Below are 13,910 nucleotides of genomic sequence, written 5' to 3' on the forward strand. Positions count from 1 at the left end.
GCTCCCCACCCCTGACAGTAGGACTGAGCCATACATGGACCCAGTGGAAACCAACCGGCTAAGGTTTGAAACTCTCGAGTTAAAATTTCAAGTTCTCTTAGGCGATATAAATTCTCGAGTTAAATTTTCTAGTTTTCCTGGGCAAGTTTTGAGTCTCCTAGGAGTAAGACTCCACTGTGTTAAAATTTCAAGTCTCCTGTGTTTAAATTTTTGTGTGAACTTTCGAGTCTCCTGGGCCTTCATAGTGTTAAATTTTCAAGTAAAATTTGAGTCTCCTGGGCTGTTACTGTATTTAGACTCCCAGGTGAACTCTCAAGTCTCCTGGGCCTCTATTGTGTTAGACCCCCCAGGTGAACTCTCAAGTCTCTTGGACCTTCATTGTGTTAGAATTTCGAGCAAACTTTCAAGTTTTCTGGGCCTTTGTTATATTTTCAAGTCGACCTCTCAAGTTTCTTGGGCCTCTACTGTTAGACCCCCAGGTAAAGCTCTCAAGCTTCCTGGGCCTCTACTGTGTTAAACCCCAAGTAAATTTTCAAGTCTCTTGGGCCTCTACTGTTAGACCTCCAAGTAAATTCTCAAGCTTCCTGGGCCTTTTGTGTTAAATCCCAAGTAAATTTTCAAGCTTCCTGAGTCTTTACTGTGTTAGAATTTTTGAGAACTTTCAGGTCTCCTATGTTAAATTCAAGTGAACTTTCAGGGCTACTGGACCATTACTGTGTTAAACTTTCAAGCTCTTCCTGGGCCTTCTGCGTTAAATCCCAAGTAAATTCTCAAGCTTCCTGGGCCAATTAAGTTTTCAGGCTCTCTGGGGCAAATGACTCCCCCCTGTGTTTTTGTGTTTAATTCTCGAGTTCCCTAGGAAGAAGACTCTGTTGTGTTTTGTTATTCTCCTGGACGAATGAAACTTGAGCTTTGCTGGATAAGACATTCTCGAGTTCTCCTGGACAATTGAATTCTCAAGCTCTCTTGGACAAGTTAAATTCTCGAGTTTTTGCCTTTCTTGCATCCCTTCGGAATATAATTCATTGAGCGTGCTAACTCTGGAGAATGATGACTTCGTTGTTTATAAAGATTTTGGTCATATGATTGCCATGATATGTCCATGCCGCTAGTGGATGAAGAGGATGATTTCGTCTCGTGATTTCTGAACATCTGCAGTTCGTGAAAAGTTGGAATGGGAGATATTATTGCTTGAGAAGCTAAGAAGATTTGCCATGTGTACTAAAACAGACTCTTTCAGTTTTTTGACTTGGTTCTAAATGCCCTGGAGGGTGTGTGGTTGCCTCTGTTTTACACGTGTGACTTCGGATTGATCTAGCTTAAGCCTTTAAGTCTTTTCCCCACTTGGTTATCCATACCACTAATTCAGAAGTTTAGAGAATTTAAGTATTTTCTCTATGTTCATTTAAATTAGCGCCCAGTGTCTTAGCGCCCAGTGTCTTAGCGCCCAGTGTCTTAGCGCCCAGTGTCTTAGCGCCCAGTGTCTTAGCGCCCAGTGTCTTAGCGCCCAGTGTCTTAGCGCCCAGTGTCTTAGCGCCCAGTGTCTTAGCGCCCAGTGTCTTAGCGCCCAGTGTCTTAGCGCCCAGTGTCTTAGCGCCCAGTGTCTTAGCGCCCAGTGTCTTAGCGCCCAGTGTCTTAGCGCCCAGTGTCTTAGCGCCCAGTGTCTTAGCGCCCAGTGTCTTAGCGCCCAGTGTCTTAGCGCCCAGTGTCTTAGCGCCCAGTGTCTTAGCGCCCAGTGTCTTAGCGCCCAGTGTCTTAGCGCCCAGTGTCTTAGCGCCCAGTGTCTTAGCGCCCAGTGTCTTAGCGCCCAGTGTCTTAGCGCCCAGTGTCTTAGCGCCCAGTGTCTTAGCGCCCAGTGTCTTAGCGCCCAGTGTCTTAGCGCCCAGTGTCTTAGCGCCCAGTGTCTTAGCGCCCAGTGTCTTAGCGCCCAGTGTCTTTCGTGTCCTGTGCGTCTCTCGAGCCCTGTGTTTGGAACGTCAGGAGCCGTTCCTTGGGGAGGGGGTCCTGTGAGGGTGCCAGTCAGTTTCTTTTTGTAACCTCTAGATGGCACCTTCACTTGTCACTGTTCCTTTGTTAATTGTTTCTCGTTCTTTGGTGTTAATTGTTTCTAACCCTGTGTTAGTTTTTAATCAGCCTGTTAGCTGTTTATGGGTGGCACCTGGTTTTCTTGGTATATAAGTTCTGTTGTTGTTTTACTCAGTGCTCAGTCCTCACTAGGGTGTTAGTCTTGACAATGTTCCTTGTCTTGACTAGGTTCTCTGTGTGACTAGCCTTTCCTCTATGGCAGCTTGCCTTCACAAGCTGGCTGCCATAGTTCTCTTGAGCTATGTATCTAAGTCTGTGTTCTAGTTTTCTCGAGTTATGTATCTAAGTCTGTGCCATAGTTCTTTCGAGTTATGTATTTAAGTCTGTGTTCTAGTTCTCTCGAGTTATGTATCTAAGTTTGTGTTCTAGTTCTCTCGAGCTATGTATCTAAGTCTGTGTTCTTGTCTCTGGATTTAAGATGTATTTAAGTCTTGTACTGTTAAGTTGCTTGTCTTGGTAAGGTGCTGTTTGGACTAGCGTGTTGCTATGTGGGAGCCGTTGGGATCTTGTCTTGAGCCTTGCATTGATAAGCCGATTACCCTCGGGGTAGCTTGTCTGGAGTTGTGCCTCGGCAAGCCGGTTGCCCCTTGTGGTAGCTTGTTGCAAGCTCAGTATAGACAAGTGGGCTTCCTCATGGAAGCTGTCCTGAGTTCCTATCTTGACTAGCCGTCTTGTAACTTGTCTCTAGTTCTCTTGTCTCTAGTTCTTATGTATATTGCTGTGTCCCTTGTGTTAATCTGGTTATGTGTGAATTTAGTAAAGTTCAAAAAGTACTGTATATTTGTCTCTTGTCTGGTTTCTGCACTTGGGTCCAGAACCTACCTTTGCCTGGAGAGCACTGCCTCGTATTTATACGGCCCCGTGGCTCCCCACCCCTGACAGTAGGACTGAGCCATACATGGACCCAGTGGAAACCAACCGGCTAAGGTTTGAAACTCTCGAGTTAAAATTTCAAGTTCTCTTAGGCGATATAAATTCTCGAGTTAAATTTTCTAGTTTTCCTGGGCAAGTTTTGAGTCTCCTAGGAGTAAGACTCCACTGTGTTAAAATTTCAAGTCTCCTGTGTTTAAATTTTTGTGTGAACTTTCGAGTCTCCTGGGCCTTCATAGTGTTAAATTTTCAAGTAAAATTTGAGTCTCCTGGGCTGTTACTGTATTTAGACTCCCAGGTGAACTCTCAAGTCTCCTGGGCCTCTATTGTGTTAGACCCCCCAGGTGAACTCTCAAGTCTCTTGGACCTTCATTGTGTTAGAATTTCGAGCAAACTTTCAAGTTTTCTGGGCCTTTGTTATATTTTCAAGTCGACCTCTCAAGTTTCTTGGGCCTCTACTGTTAGACCCCCAGGTAAAGCTCTCAAGCTTCCTGGGCCTCTACTGTGTTAAACCCCAAGTAAATTTTCAAGTCTCTTGGGCCTCTACTGTTAGACCTCCAAGTAAATTCTCAAGCTTCCTGGGCCTTTTGTGTTAAATCCCAAGTAAATTTTCAAGCTTCCTGAGTCTTTACTGTGTTAGAATTTTTGAGAACTTTCAGGTCTCCTATGTTAAATTCAAGTGAACTTTCAGGGCTACTGGACCATTACTGTGTTAAACTTTCAAGCTCTTCCTGGGCCTTCTGCGTTAAATCCCAAGTAAATTCTCAAGCTTCCTGGGCCAATTAAGTTTTCAGGCTCTCTGGGGCAAATGACTCCCCCCTGTGTTTTTGTGTTTAATTCTCGAGTTCCCTAGGAAGAAGACTCTGTTGTGTTTTGTTATTCTCCTGGACGAATGAAACTTGAGCTTTGCTGGATAAGACATTCTCGAGTTCTCCTGGACAATTGAATTCTCAAGCTCTCTTGGACAAGTTAAATTCTCGAGTTTTTGCCTTTCTTGCATCCCTTCGGAATATAATTCATTGAGCGTGCTAACTCTGGAGAATGATGACTTCGTTGTTTATAAAGATTTTGGTCATATGATTGCCATGATATGTCCATGCCGCTAGTGGATGAAGAGGATGATTTCGTCTCGTGATTTCTGAACATCTGCAGTTCGTGAAAAGTTGGAATGGGAGATATTATTGCTTGAGAAGCTAAGAAGATTTGCCATGTGTACTAAAACAGACTCTTTCAGTTTTTTGACTTGGTTCTAAATGCCCTGGAGGGTGTGTGGTTGCCTCTGTTTTACACGTGTGACTTCGGATTGATCTAGCTTAAGCCTTTAAGTCTTTTCCCCACTTGGTTATCCATACCACTAATTCAGAAGTTTAGAGAATTTAAGTATTTTCTCTATGTTCATTTAAATTAGCGCCCAGTGTCTTAGCGCCCAGTGTCTTAGCGCCCAGTGTCTTAGCGCCCAGTGTCTTAGCGCCCAGTGTCTTAGCGCCCAGTGTCTTAGCGCCCAGTGTCTTAGCGCCCAGTGTCTTAGCGCCCAGTGTCTTAGCGCCCAGTGTCTTAGCGCCCAGTGTCTTAGCGCCCAGTGTCTTAGCGCCCAGTGTCTTAGCGCCCAGTGTCTTAGCGCCCAGTGTCTTAGCGCCCAGTGTCTTAGCGCCCAGTGTCTTAGCGCCCAGTGTCTTAGCGCCCAGTGTCTTAGCGCCCAGTGTCTTAGCGCCCAGTGTCTTAGCGCCCAGTGTCTTAGCGCCCAGTGTCTTAGCGCCCAGTGTCTTAGCGCCCAGTGTCTTAGCGCCCAGTGTCTTAGCGCCCAGTGTCTTAGCGCCCAGTGTCTTAGCGCCCAGTGTCTTAGCGCCCAGTGTCTTAGCGCCCAGTGTCTTAGCGCCCAGTGTCTTAGCGCCCAGTGTCTTAGCGCCCAGTGTCTTTCGTGTCCTGTGCGTCTCTCGAGCCCTGTGTTTGGAACGTCAGGAGCCGTTCCTTGGGGAGGGGGTCCTGTGAGGGTGCCAGTCAGTTTCTTTTTGTAACCTCTAGATGGCACCTTCACTTGTCACTGTTCCTTTGTTAATTGTTTCTCGTTCTTTGGTGTTAATTGTTTCTAACCCTGTGTTAGTTTTTAATCAGCCTGTTAGCTGTTTATGGGTGGCACCTGGTTTTCTTGGTATATAAGTTCTGTTGTTGTTTTACTCAGTGCTCAGTCCTCACTAGGGTGTTAGTCTTGACAATGTTCCTTGTCTTGACTAGGTTCTCTGTGTGACTAGCCTTTCCTCTATGGCAGCTTGCCTTCACAAGCTGGCTGCCATAGTTCTCTTGAGCTATGTATCTAAGTCTGTGTTCTAGTTTTCTCGAGTTATGTATCTAAGTCTGTGCCATAGTTCTTTCGAGTTATGTATTTAAGTCTGTGTTCTAGTTCTCTCGAGTTATGTATCTAAGTTTGTGTTCTAGTTCTCTCGAGCTATGTATCTAAGTCTGTGTTCTTGTCTCTGGATTTAAGATGTATTTAAGTCTTGTACTGTTAAGTTGCTTGTCTTGGTAAGGTGCTGTTTGGACTAGCGTGTTGCTATGTGGGAGCCGTTGGGATCTTGTCTTGAGCCTTGCATTGATAAGCCGATTACCCTCGGGGTAGCTTGTCTGGAGTTGTGCCTCGGCAAGCCGGTTGCCCCTTGTGGTAGCTTGTTGCAAGCTCAGTATAGACAAGTGGGCTTCCTCATGGAAGCTGTCCTGAGTTCCTATCTTGACTAGCCGTCTTGTAACTTGTCTCTAGTTCTCTTGTCTCTAGTTCTTATGTATATTGCTGTGTCCCTTGTGTTAATCTGGTTATGTGTGAATTTAGTAAAGTTCAAACAAAGTACTGTATATTTGTCTCTTGTCTGGTTTCTGCACTTGGGTCCAGATCCTACCTTTGCCTGGAGAGCACGGCCTCGTATTTATACGGCCCCGTGGCTCCCCAACCCTGACATGCGTGGCAACAGTGAGGACCTGTGTGCCAGGTGCCAGTGCTTCGGAGAAGGCCTGGACGGTTCTTCCCATGGCCTTGGACAAGGCAGGAGCCGACTGCTCCACTGCCTCGGACAAGCCCTGCACAGACCTTTCCAGGGATTGTCCGAAGCCCTGAACAGTCCTTTCCATTGCCGACTCAAAGCCGTGGACAGTCCTCTCCATTGTTGGGCCGAAGCCCTAGATAGTCCTGTCCATTGTGGCCCCGAAGCCCTGGATAGACCTGTCCATTGTTTCCCCGAACACCTGGAGAGGCTTCTCCATTGTTGCGCCAAAGCCCTGCAGAGTCCTCTCCATTGTTGCCCCGAAGTCCAACATACTCCTAGCCAATGAATCTATTGACTCAGGCATCTTCTCCACTGCAGCCATCAGCTCCATGTGTCTGACCCGGGCCTGGTTGCTCATCTCTGCCAGGCGACGGACCTCATCTGCACTCTGTGCAGCAGTCATGACGACCTGCCTTGCCCTGCGGGGAGACGGTGGCCGAACTTGCCTATCCCCCGTGCGTTGCTGCATGCCGCTTGGTCCGGCAACTGGTTCATCCTCAGAGCCACCCCCCCTCCCCTCCAGGGGACTACTATCCCCAGTCTGCAGATGTCTCAGCTCCCCGGATTCTGCAACGGCTGGTCCGGATTCCTCCTGGTCCTCGCCTCCGGTGGCACTGGCACTGGGAGCTTCAGCGCGTTGAGCCCGAGTTGGTCCTGCTTCATCTGAAAGTGGGAGGTGGAAGAGTGGCTTTAGCAAAAGGACAGCTTTGCTGAAAGGCATGCCAGATTGCGGCAAGGCTCTGACATGGCTGCACACTGAGGATGCATGCTGGCGGGGGGACCAAGTGGAAGGCAACAGGTGAAAAAGGTGAGAGTCTTACCCTCGCTGTCGGTAATGGGGTCGACAGATGCAGTGGTCACTGGACCAGACAGATGTCCTCCAAGTATCTGGTGCACTCTCTCCTCCAGATCCGTGAGAGTGACCACTTGTGCAGGTCAACCACCGGTTCGACGCTGTTCTTTTCTAATCTGCGCCATCTTGGACTGCAGGGGAAAGAAGGGGAGGTTCTGTTACATGAGGCCTTGAGACATCATCGCATGCCCCCCATTGTGCAAGAGCCCTTACATGAGGCCTTGAGACATCATCGCATGCCCCCCATTGTGCAAGAGCCCTTACATGAGGCCTTGAGACATCTGTCCATGTGTCTGCCCAGAAAGGGCCATGGGTGCATACTGACAGATGGCCAGTGGCGCATCATTGCAGCAGGGTGCCCGAAGTCAGCTGCAGATGGAGGGAAGCACAAGTTTGGTAAACCATCACTCACCCTAACGATCCGTGTGAGGTCATTGAATTTCTTCCTGCACTGAACAGGGGTCCTGGTCGCCATGCTGCTGGAGTTGACCCTCACAGCAACCTCCCTCCAAGATCATCGATAAGCCTTCTGATTTGGCCTCTTGCCATTATCCGGGTACAGGACCTGTCGACGGTGTTCAACTGCAGCCACCAAGTGGTCCAGAGCCTCAGTGCTGAAGCGCTCTGCTCTCTGCCTAACCTTCTCCATAATGAACAACTTTGTACCGCCAGACAAGGGCGAGCGCCGAATCTGAGGCCTTCAGGGCATTGGGTGTTGAAGCTCAGTCTGACTGACCCACCCCTTTAAGAGCCGGCCGGCGCCTGCAGGTCTCGTGCTTTGCCGTAATTGAGTTCACCTGCGCTGCGCCCGTCCGCATCGAAATTAAGTAGCGCCTGACCTTTTGCGCCTTAAGAGCACCGTGCAACGGCTGATTTAGCGCCTCAATCCCCTTTGGGGGCGATGCAACCCAATATCGCGCCAGGCGCGGATAGCTCGCGTCTGGCTATAAACTTAGCGCATCGCCAGTTCTAACGCCTCAAGCGGGGCTATACCCAATTTCTAGGCCTAAGAATATCCCAACACTGGACAAACAGGGGGCTCTAGGGGGAGAGGAGCTAAATATGATTAAAATCACTAAGGAAGTGGTACTTGGTAAAATAATGGGACTCAAGCCGGATAAATCCCCTGGACCTGATGGCTTACATCCTAGGGTCTTGAGGGAAGTGGCGGTAGGGATTGTGGATGCATTGGTAATAATTTTCCAAAACTCCCTGGACTCAGCAAAGGTCCCGGCAGATTGGAAAACTGCTAATGTAACACCCTTATTTAAAAAGGGTAGTAGGCAGAAGGCTGGAAACTATAGACCTGTTAGCCTAACATCTGTGGTTGGTAAAATGTTAGAGTCCATTATTAAGGAGACAGTAACGGGACATTTAGATAAACATAATTTAATAGGACAAACTCAGCATGGTTTCATGAAGGGGAAGTCATGTTTGACAAATTTGCTTGAGTTCTTTGAGGAAGTAACATACAGGGTGGATAAAGGAGAACCAGTGGACGTAGTGTATTTAGACTTCCAAAAGGCATTTGACAAGGTGCCACACAAAAGATTATTGCTCAAGATAAAAAATCACGGGATTGGGGGTAATATTCTGGCGTGGGTGGAGGATTGGCTCTCTAACAGAAAGCAGAGAGTTGGGATAAATGGTTCATTCTCAGACTGGCAATCAGTAACTAGTGGTGTTCCGCAGGGGTCAGTGCTGGGTCCCCAACTCTTTATAATCTATATTAACGATTTGGAGGAGGGGACCGAGTGTAACATATCAAAGTTTGCAGATGATACAAAGATGGGAGGGAAAGTAGTGAGTGAGGAGGACATAAAAAACCTGCAAAGTGACATAGACAGGCTAAGTAAGTGGGCAGAGATTTGGCAGATGGAATACAATACTGGAAAGTGTGAGGTTATGCACTTTGGCAGGAAAAATCATAGAGCAAGTTATTATCTTAATGGCAAGAAACTGGAAAGTACTGTAGTACAAAGGGATCTGGGGGTCCTGGTGCACGAAACTCAAAAAGTTAGTATGCAGGTGCAGCAAGTGATCAAGAAGGCCAATGGAATGTTGGCTTTTATTGCTAGGGGGATAGAATATAAAAACAGGGAGGTATTGCTGCAGTTATACAAGGTATTGGTGAGACCGCACCTGGAATACTGCATACAGTTTTGGTGTCCATACTTAAGAAAAGACATACTTGGTCTCGAGTCAGTACAAAGAAGGTTCACTAGGTTAATCCCAGGGATGAGGGGGTGGTCATATGAGGAGAGGTTGAGTAGATTGGGACTCTACTCATTGGAGTTCAGAAGAATGAGAGGCGATCTTATTGAAACATATAAGATTGTTAAGGGGCTTGATCGGGTGGATGCGGTGAGGATGTTCCCAATGATGGGTGAAACTAGAACTAGGGGGCATAATGTTAGAATAAGGGGCTGCTCTTTCAAAACTGAGATGAGGAGAAACTTCTTCACTCAGAGGGTGGTAGGTTTGTGGAATTTGCTGCCCCAGAAAGCTGTGGAAGCTACATCATTAAATAAATTTAAAACAGAAATAGATAGTTTCCTAGAAGTAAAGGGAATTAAGGGTTACGGGGAGCGGGCTGGAAATTGGACATGAGTCTAGGTTCGGAATGCTCATGGCCCTGTGGGTAGTGGAGCGGGCCCAGGGGCCGTGTAGCCTGGTTCTGCTCCTACTTCTTGTGTTCTAATTCTGTGTTAGATTTCAGGAGATGGTTTTATTCCTGTTCCTGGCTGGGGCGGAGATCGCCTTTACAGAAGGTAAGTACTGTAGAAAATATAGGGACAGAGTGATCTCCTGGACGAGTTTCGATCGCCTAGATGGGTCGGAGAGGAATTTCCCAGATTTTTTCTCCCAAATTGGCCATTGGGTTTTTTATCTGGTTTTTCGCCTCTCCCGGGAGATCACATGGGTTCGGGTGGGATGGAGAGTGATAGAAGATTTGAGGTTAGGATCAGATCAGCCATGATCTTATTGAATGGTGGAGCAGGCTCGAGGGGCCGATTGGCCTATTCCTGCTCCTATTTCTTATGTTCTTATGTTCTTATGATATGTTCCAGGACTTTGGAGAGGAAAGGGAGATTGGGAGTAATTGGCGAGGATGGAAAAGTCATTGGTGGGTTTTTTGAGGAGGGGTGATAATGGTGGTTTTGAAGGTAAGAGGGATGGTGCCTCAGGAGAGGGAACCATTGACATTGTCAGCAAGCATAGGGGCCAGGGAAATGAACAAAAACAACATGCATTTATATAGCGCCTTTTATGTAGAAAAATGACCTAAACTGCTTTACTTAGGCATAATCAAACAAAATGGACATCAAGTCAATGAAGGGAATATTAGGAGAGGAAACCAAAAGCTAGGTAAGAAACTTGGGGGGAAAAATTGGGTGGCGCCCCTTCTGGGCACTAACGTCGCCGAGGTGCTAGTTTTAGCGCCCTGTAAAAGTTAGCGCCCCTCCGCCTGAAATTCAGTTGTAGTGCCCCAAGCAGGAGGCGGGGTTACTGGAAGCGCTCCACCTCCTTCTTGGGGCGCTACAACTGAATATTGCAGCGCCACGTGGAACTGCGCCACGCGTGTCAGCACGTAGCACGTCATTACAGGCCTCCCTCCCCTGATTAAAGGGGATGGGCCCAGCGCTGCGCACACCGGGGCCCTGTTGGACCACCGGGGAGTGGATGCTGGGAAGACAGCCCGACACTCAAGAGGAGTCCCGGGCTGAGTGATCGCGGATGGCACTCCAAAGAAAAAAGGGGAAGGGGGCAGGTGCTGGCAGTCGGCCCCAAAAAAATGGCCGCCCGACACCTGCCCCTTTAACTAGCGCCGCCGCTGCTGCAAAAACGCCTCCGACCCTGTCGGACATAGCGTCCGGCGATAGGTCAGGGGGTGCGACTGACGTTTGTGGCCGGGGCGCAAGTGTCGTGCTGTGCACCGCTACCACCTACCACTGCCGCTAACCTCCCGCTGAATTTCATGGGAGGCATTAGCGGCACCGCGCCCGGACACTAGGGGACTTGCGCCCCGTTCGAGGGGCGCGAACGAGAGGCACAAATCAACCCAATTTTTCCCCCCTGCGCCATAAGAAGGGTCTTAAAGGAGAAGAGGGAGGTGGAGCGGTTTGGAGAGGGAATTCCAGGGAGTGATGTTTAGATGGCTGAAGGCACGACTGCCAATACTGGGGTGAAGGCAGGTGAGAATGCACAAGAGGGTGGAGTTGCAGGAACAAGGGTTAGGGGGTATTGTAGGGCTGGAGGAGATTACAGAGGGGAAGGGGGAGGCCATGGAGGGATTTAAACATGAGGTTGAGAAATTTAAGTAAGTAAAATTAAGCCAATGAAAGTCAGCAAGGATAGGTGAACGGGACTTGGTGCGAGTTAAGGTAGGGGCGACTGAGTTTTGGATGAGCTGAAGTTTATGGAGGGTGGAAGATGGGAGGCCAGCCAGGAGTGCATTGGAATAATCAAGTCTGGAGGTAACAAAAGCGTAGATGAGGGTTTCAGCAGCAGATCAGCTGAGGCAAGGTAGAGACGGGTGATGTTACAGAGATGGAAGTAGGCGGTCTTGGTAATAGAGATGATTTTGGGTTGGAAGCTCAGCTCAGGGTCAAATAGGATGCCAAGGTTGCGAACAGTCTAGTTCAGCCCGAGGCAGTGGCCAGGGAGAGGGATGGAGTCGGTGGCTAGGGAACGGAGTTTAATGTGGAATGCAGATGAGAAATAGCAGGGGACCAAGGATAGATCCTTGGTGGACACCAGAGGTAATGGTTGAAGGGTGAGAAGAGAGGCCATTGCTGGAGATACTCTCGCTGCAATAGGTTAGGTAAGAGTGGAGGAAAGGGGAAAGGGATTTGATAGGGTGGCTAGAGAGAAACTATATCCTCTGGTGGGGGCGTCCAGAACAAGGAGACATAATCTTAAAATTAGAGCCAGGCTGTTTAGAAGTAAAATCCGGAAGCACTTTCTCACACCAAAGGTAGTGGAAATCTGGAACTCTCTCCCCCAAAAGGCTGTGGATGCTGGGGGTCTATTGGAGCTTTCAAGGCTGAGATCGATAGATTGTTGTTAGGTAATTGGTATTAAGGGATACGGATCAAAAGCAGGTAAATGGAGTTGAGATACAGATCAGCTATGATGTAATTAAATGGCGGAGCACACGCGAGGGGCTGAATGGCCTCTTCCTGTTCCTAAAGCCCACCAAGTTGAAGAATGGGGGAGAGCTGTTGGAGGAGGTCGGTGCAGTTGACCAGAGAGGTCGAGGAGGACAAGAGAAAATACATCATGGTCACAATCACAGAGATGTGGAAGGCCGGCCAGAGCACACGACGTGTGGGAGACCCACTTCTCTGTTCTGCTCTCCGGTTTCGATGTTTGAGGTCTCCTACAGACCATTGGGAGATAGTTATAAGGCCAGATCATAACATAGAAGATAGGAGCAGGAGTAGGCCATACAGCCCCTCGAGCCTGCTCCGCCATTCAATAAGATCATGGCTGATCTTCGCCCTCAAATCCACCTTCCCGCCCAAATTCCAAATCCCTTGATTCCAAAAAATCTATCTACGAGCAATTGAAGACCTTTTGATGGTGGCTGAGCCCAATACTGTTCTCGCCCACTGTTCCCCACACACACACACACTGCACACACGTGCTTTCCATCGGGCTTCTGGATACTGATCAGGAGCAGGAACTCTGGCTGACTTATTCACCCAACCTCACCCTTCCCCAATAGCCCAGGCTATTCAAGTGGCAGAATCATATATAAATTTGTAAATTTGGTTAGGGCCATAGTAGTGCTGGGGCAGCGGTGGAGAGGTTCAAACAAGGGGTTGGGAGGAAATGGGTACTAACTTAGGAGGTGATAACACATTCAAACTTTTGGAATGGGCGTTTGGAGATAGGCACCACTTTTCAAGAACAGAGAATCAAGGGTGGGTTTTTTGGGTCTCCCCCCACCCCCCTGAAGGTGCTGACACTCTCCCCCCTCCCCTGAAGGTGCTGACTCTCTTCCCCCTCCCCTGAAGGTGCTGACTCTCTCTCCCCCTCCCCTGAAGGTGCTGACTCTCTTCCCCCTCCCCTGAAGGTGCTGACTCTCTCTCCCCCTCCCCTGAAGGTGCTGACTCTCTTCCCCCTCCCCTGAAGGTGCTGACTCTCTCTCCCCCTCCCCTGAAGGTGCTGACTCTCTCTCCCCCCTGGAGGTGCTGACTCTCTCCCCCCTCCCCTGAAGGTGCTGACTCTCTCCCCCTGTAAGATTAGGATCACAGGCTCACACAGATTACCCAACAGGGCTTTAGAAGTTGTAAGGCTTTTATACACAGTCTAAGCAACGATCACGTGCGTTCGACCGGTCCCTCCAGTCATCCCAACCGGAACCTTACAACTCCTAACTCTGTGATCCCACTTCTGACACCACTGTAAGATTTAGGATCACAGGCTCACACAGATTACCCAACAGGGTTTTAGAAGTTGCAAGGCTTTTATTAAAGAGCTACAGTTTTAAAGCACAATCAGATATTACATATAATAGACATACAACCCGTGACAGTAGAAAGCGATCTACGACTCCCCGAAGCGGAATGCCATGACCGGACAGATGAGGAGGCAGTACGGTGGTCTCGGATTGGGTGGATTCCTGCAGTCTGCTGCAGCGGTCACTTCCGTTGGGTCATCTCTCAAGCTGCTGGAGGTGTTAGACCATCAGCCACCTCAGAGGCTAAACTTGACCAAGGTGTTAGGCCGAAGCCACCTTGGGGAAGCCTTCACCCCTGACTGCCTGATTCCCACTCTCAGCCCTCTATTCTTATAGTTTTTTCAGTGGGCTGTGATCTATCTATTGTCAATCATCTATAATCCAAGTGTGCTGCGGAAAAACATTTCTCACTGCCCCTTTCTGCCTGGCTGACGAGGCCTTTCTCTTGTTTTTCTGAGGAATGTTTTGTTAAGTTTCTTCAAGGGCATTTTATGGCTTCGTGGCTCCTTGTTATCTAGCAGGTGCTATCCTCCCTGTTTCCTTGCATTTTACGACTCCCTTATCACTTCTAATTGTCGTTTGGTGCTTGATATTCGACCTT

At 48.6% G+C, this 13,910-nt stretch overlaps 2 protein-coding genes across 2 annotated transcripts in view; both read right to left on the bottom strand.

Annotated features, from left to right (window-relative positions):
* Positions 1-13,622, bottom strand: part of btk (Bruton agammaglobulinemia tyrosine kinase) — a 407,843-nt gene extending 394,221 nt beyond the window's left edge. The window contains exon 1 of the mRNA XM_085987158.1: positions 13,373-13,622. The gene's annotated coding sequence lies outside the window, so the exon portion shown is untranslated. The remainder of the gene's footprint in view (positions 1-13,372) is intronic.
* LOC147124885 (uncharacterized) lies at positions 5,908-6,915 on the bottom strand. Its single transcript, XM_085994202.1, has 2 exons — positions 6,809-6,915; positions 5,908-6,650 (listed from the first exon to the last, which is right to left on the bottom strand). Exon 2 carries the CDS (start codon positions 6,454-6,456, stop codon positions 6,121-6,123), a length of 336 nt encoding a protein of 111 aa, XP_085850328.1. The 5' UTR covers positions 6,457-6,650; positions 6,809-6,915; the 3' UTR covers positions 5,908-6,120.
* Positions 13,623-13,910: the final 288 nt, after the last annotated feature.

This window comes from Somniosus microcephalus, chromosome 1 (assembly GCF_052327205.1).
Source record: "Somniosus microcephalus isolate GS21.2 chromosome 1, FLI_Smic_1.0, whole genome shotgun sequence".
In the NCBI taxonomy this organism is placed as follows: Eukaryota; Metazoa; Chordata; class Chondrichthyes; order Squaliformes; family Somniosidae; genus Somniosus; species Somniosus microcephalus.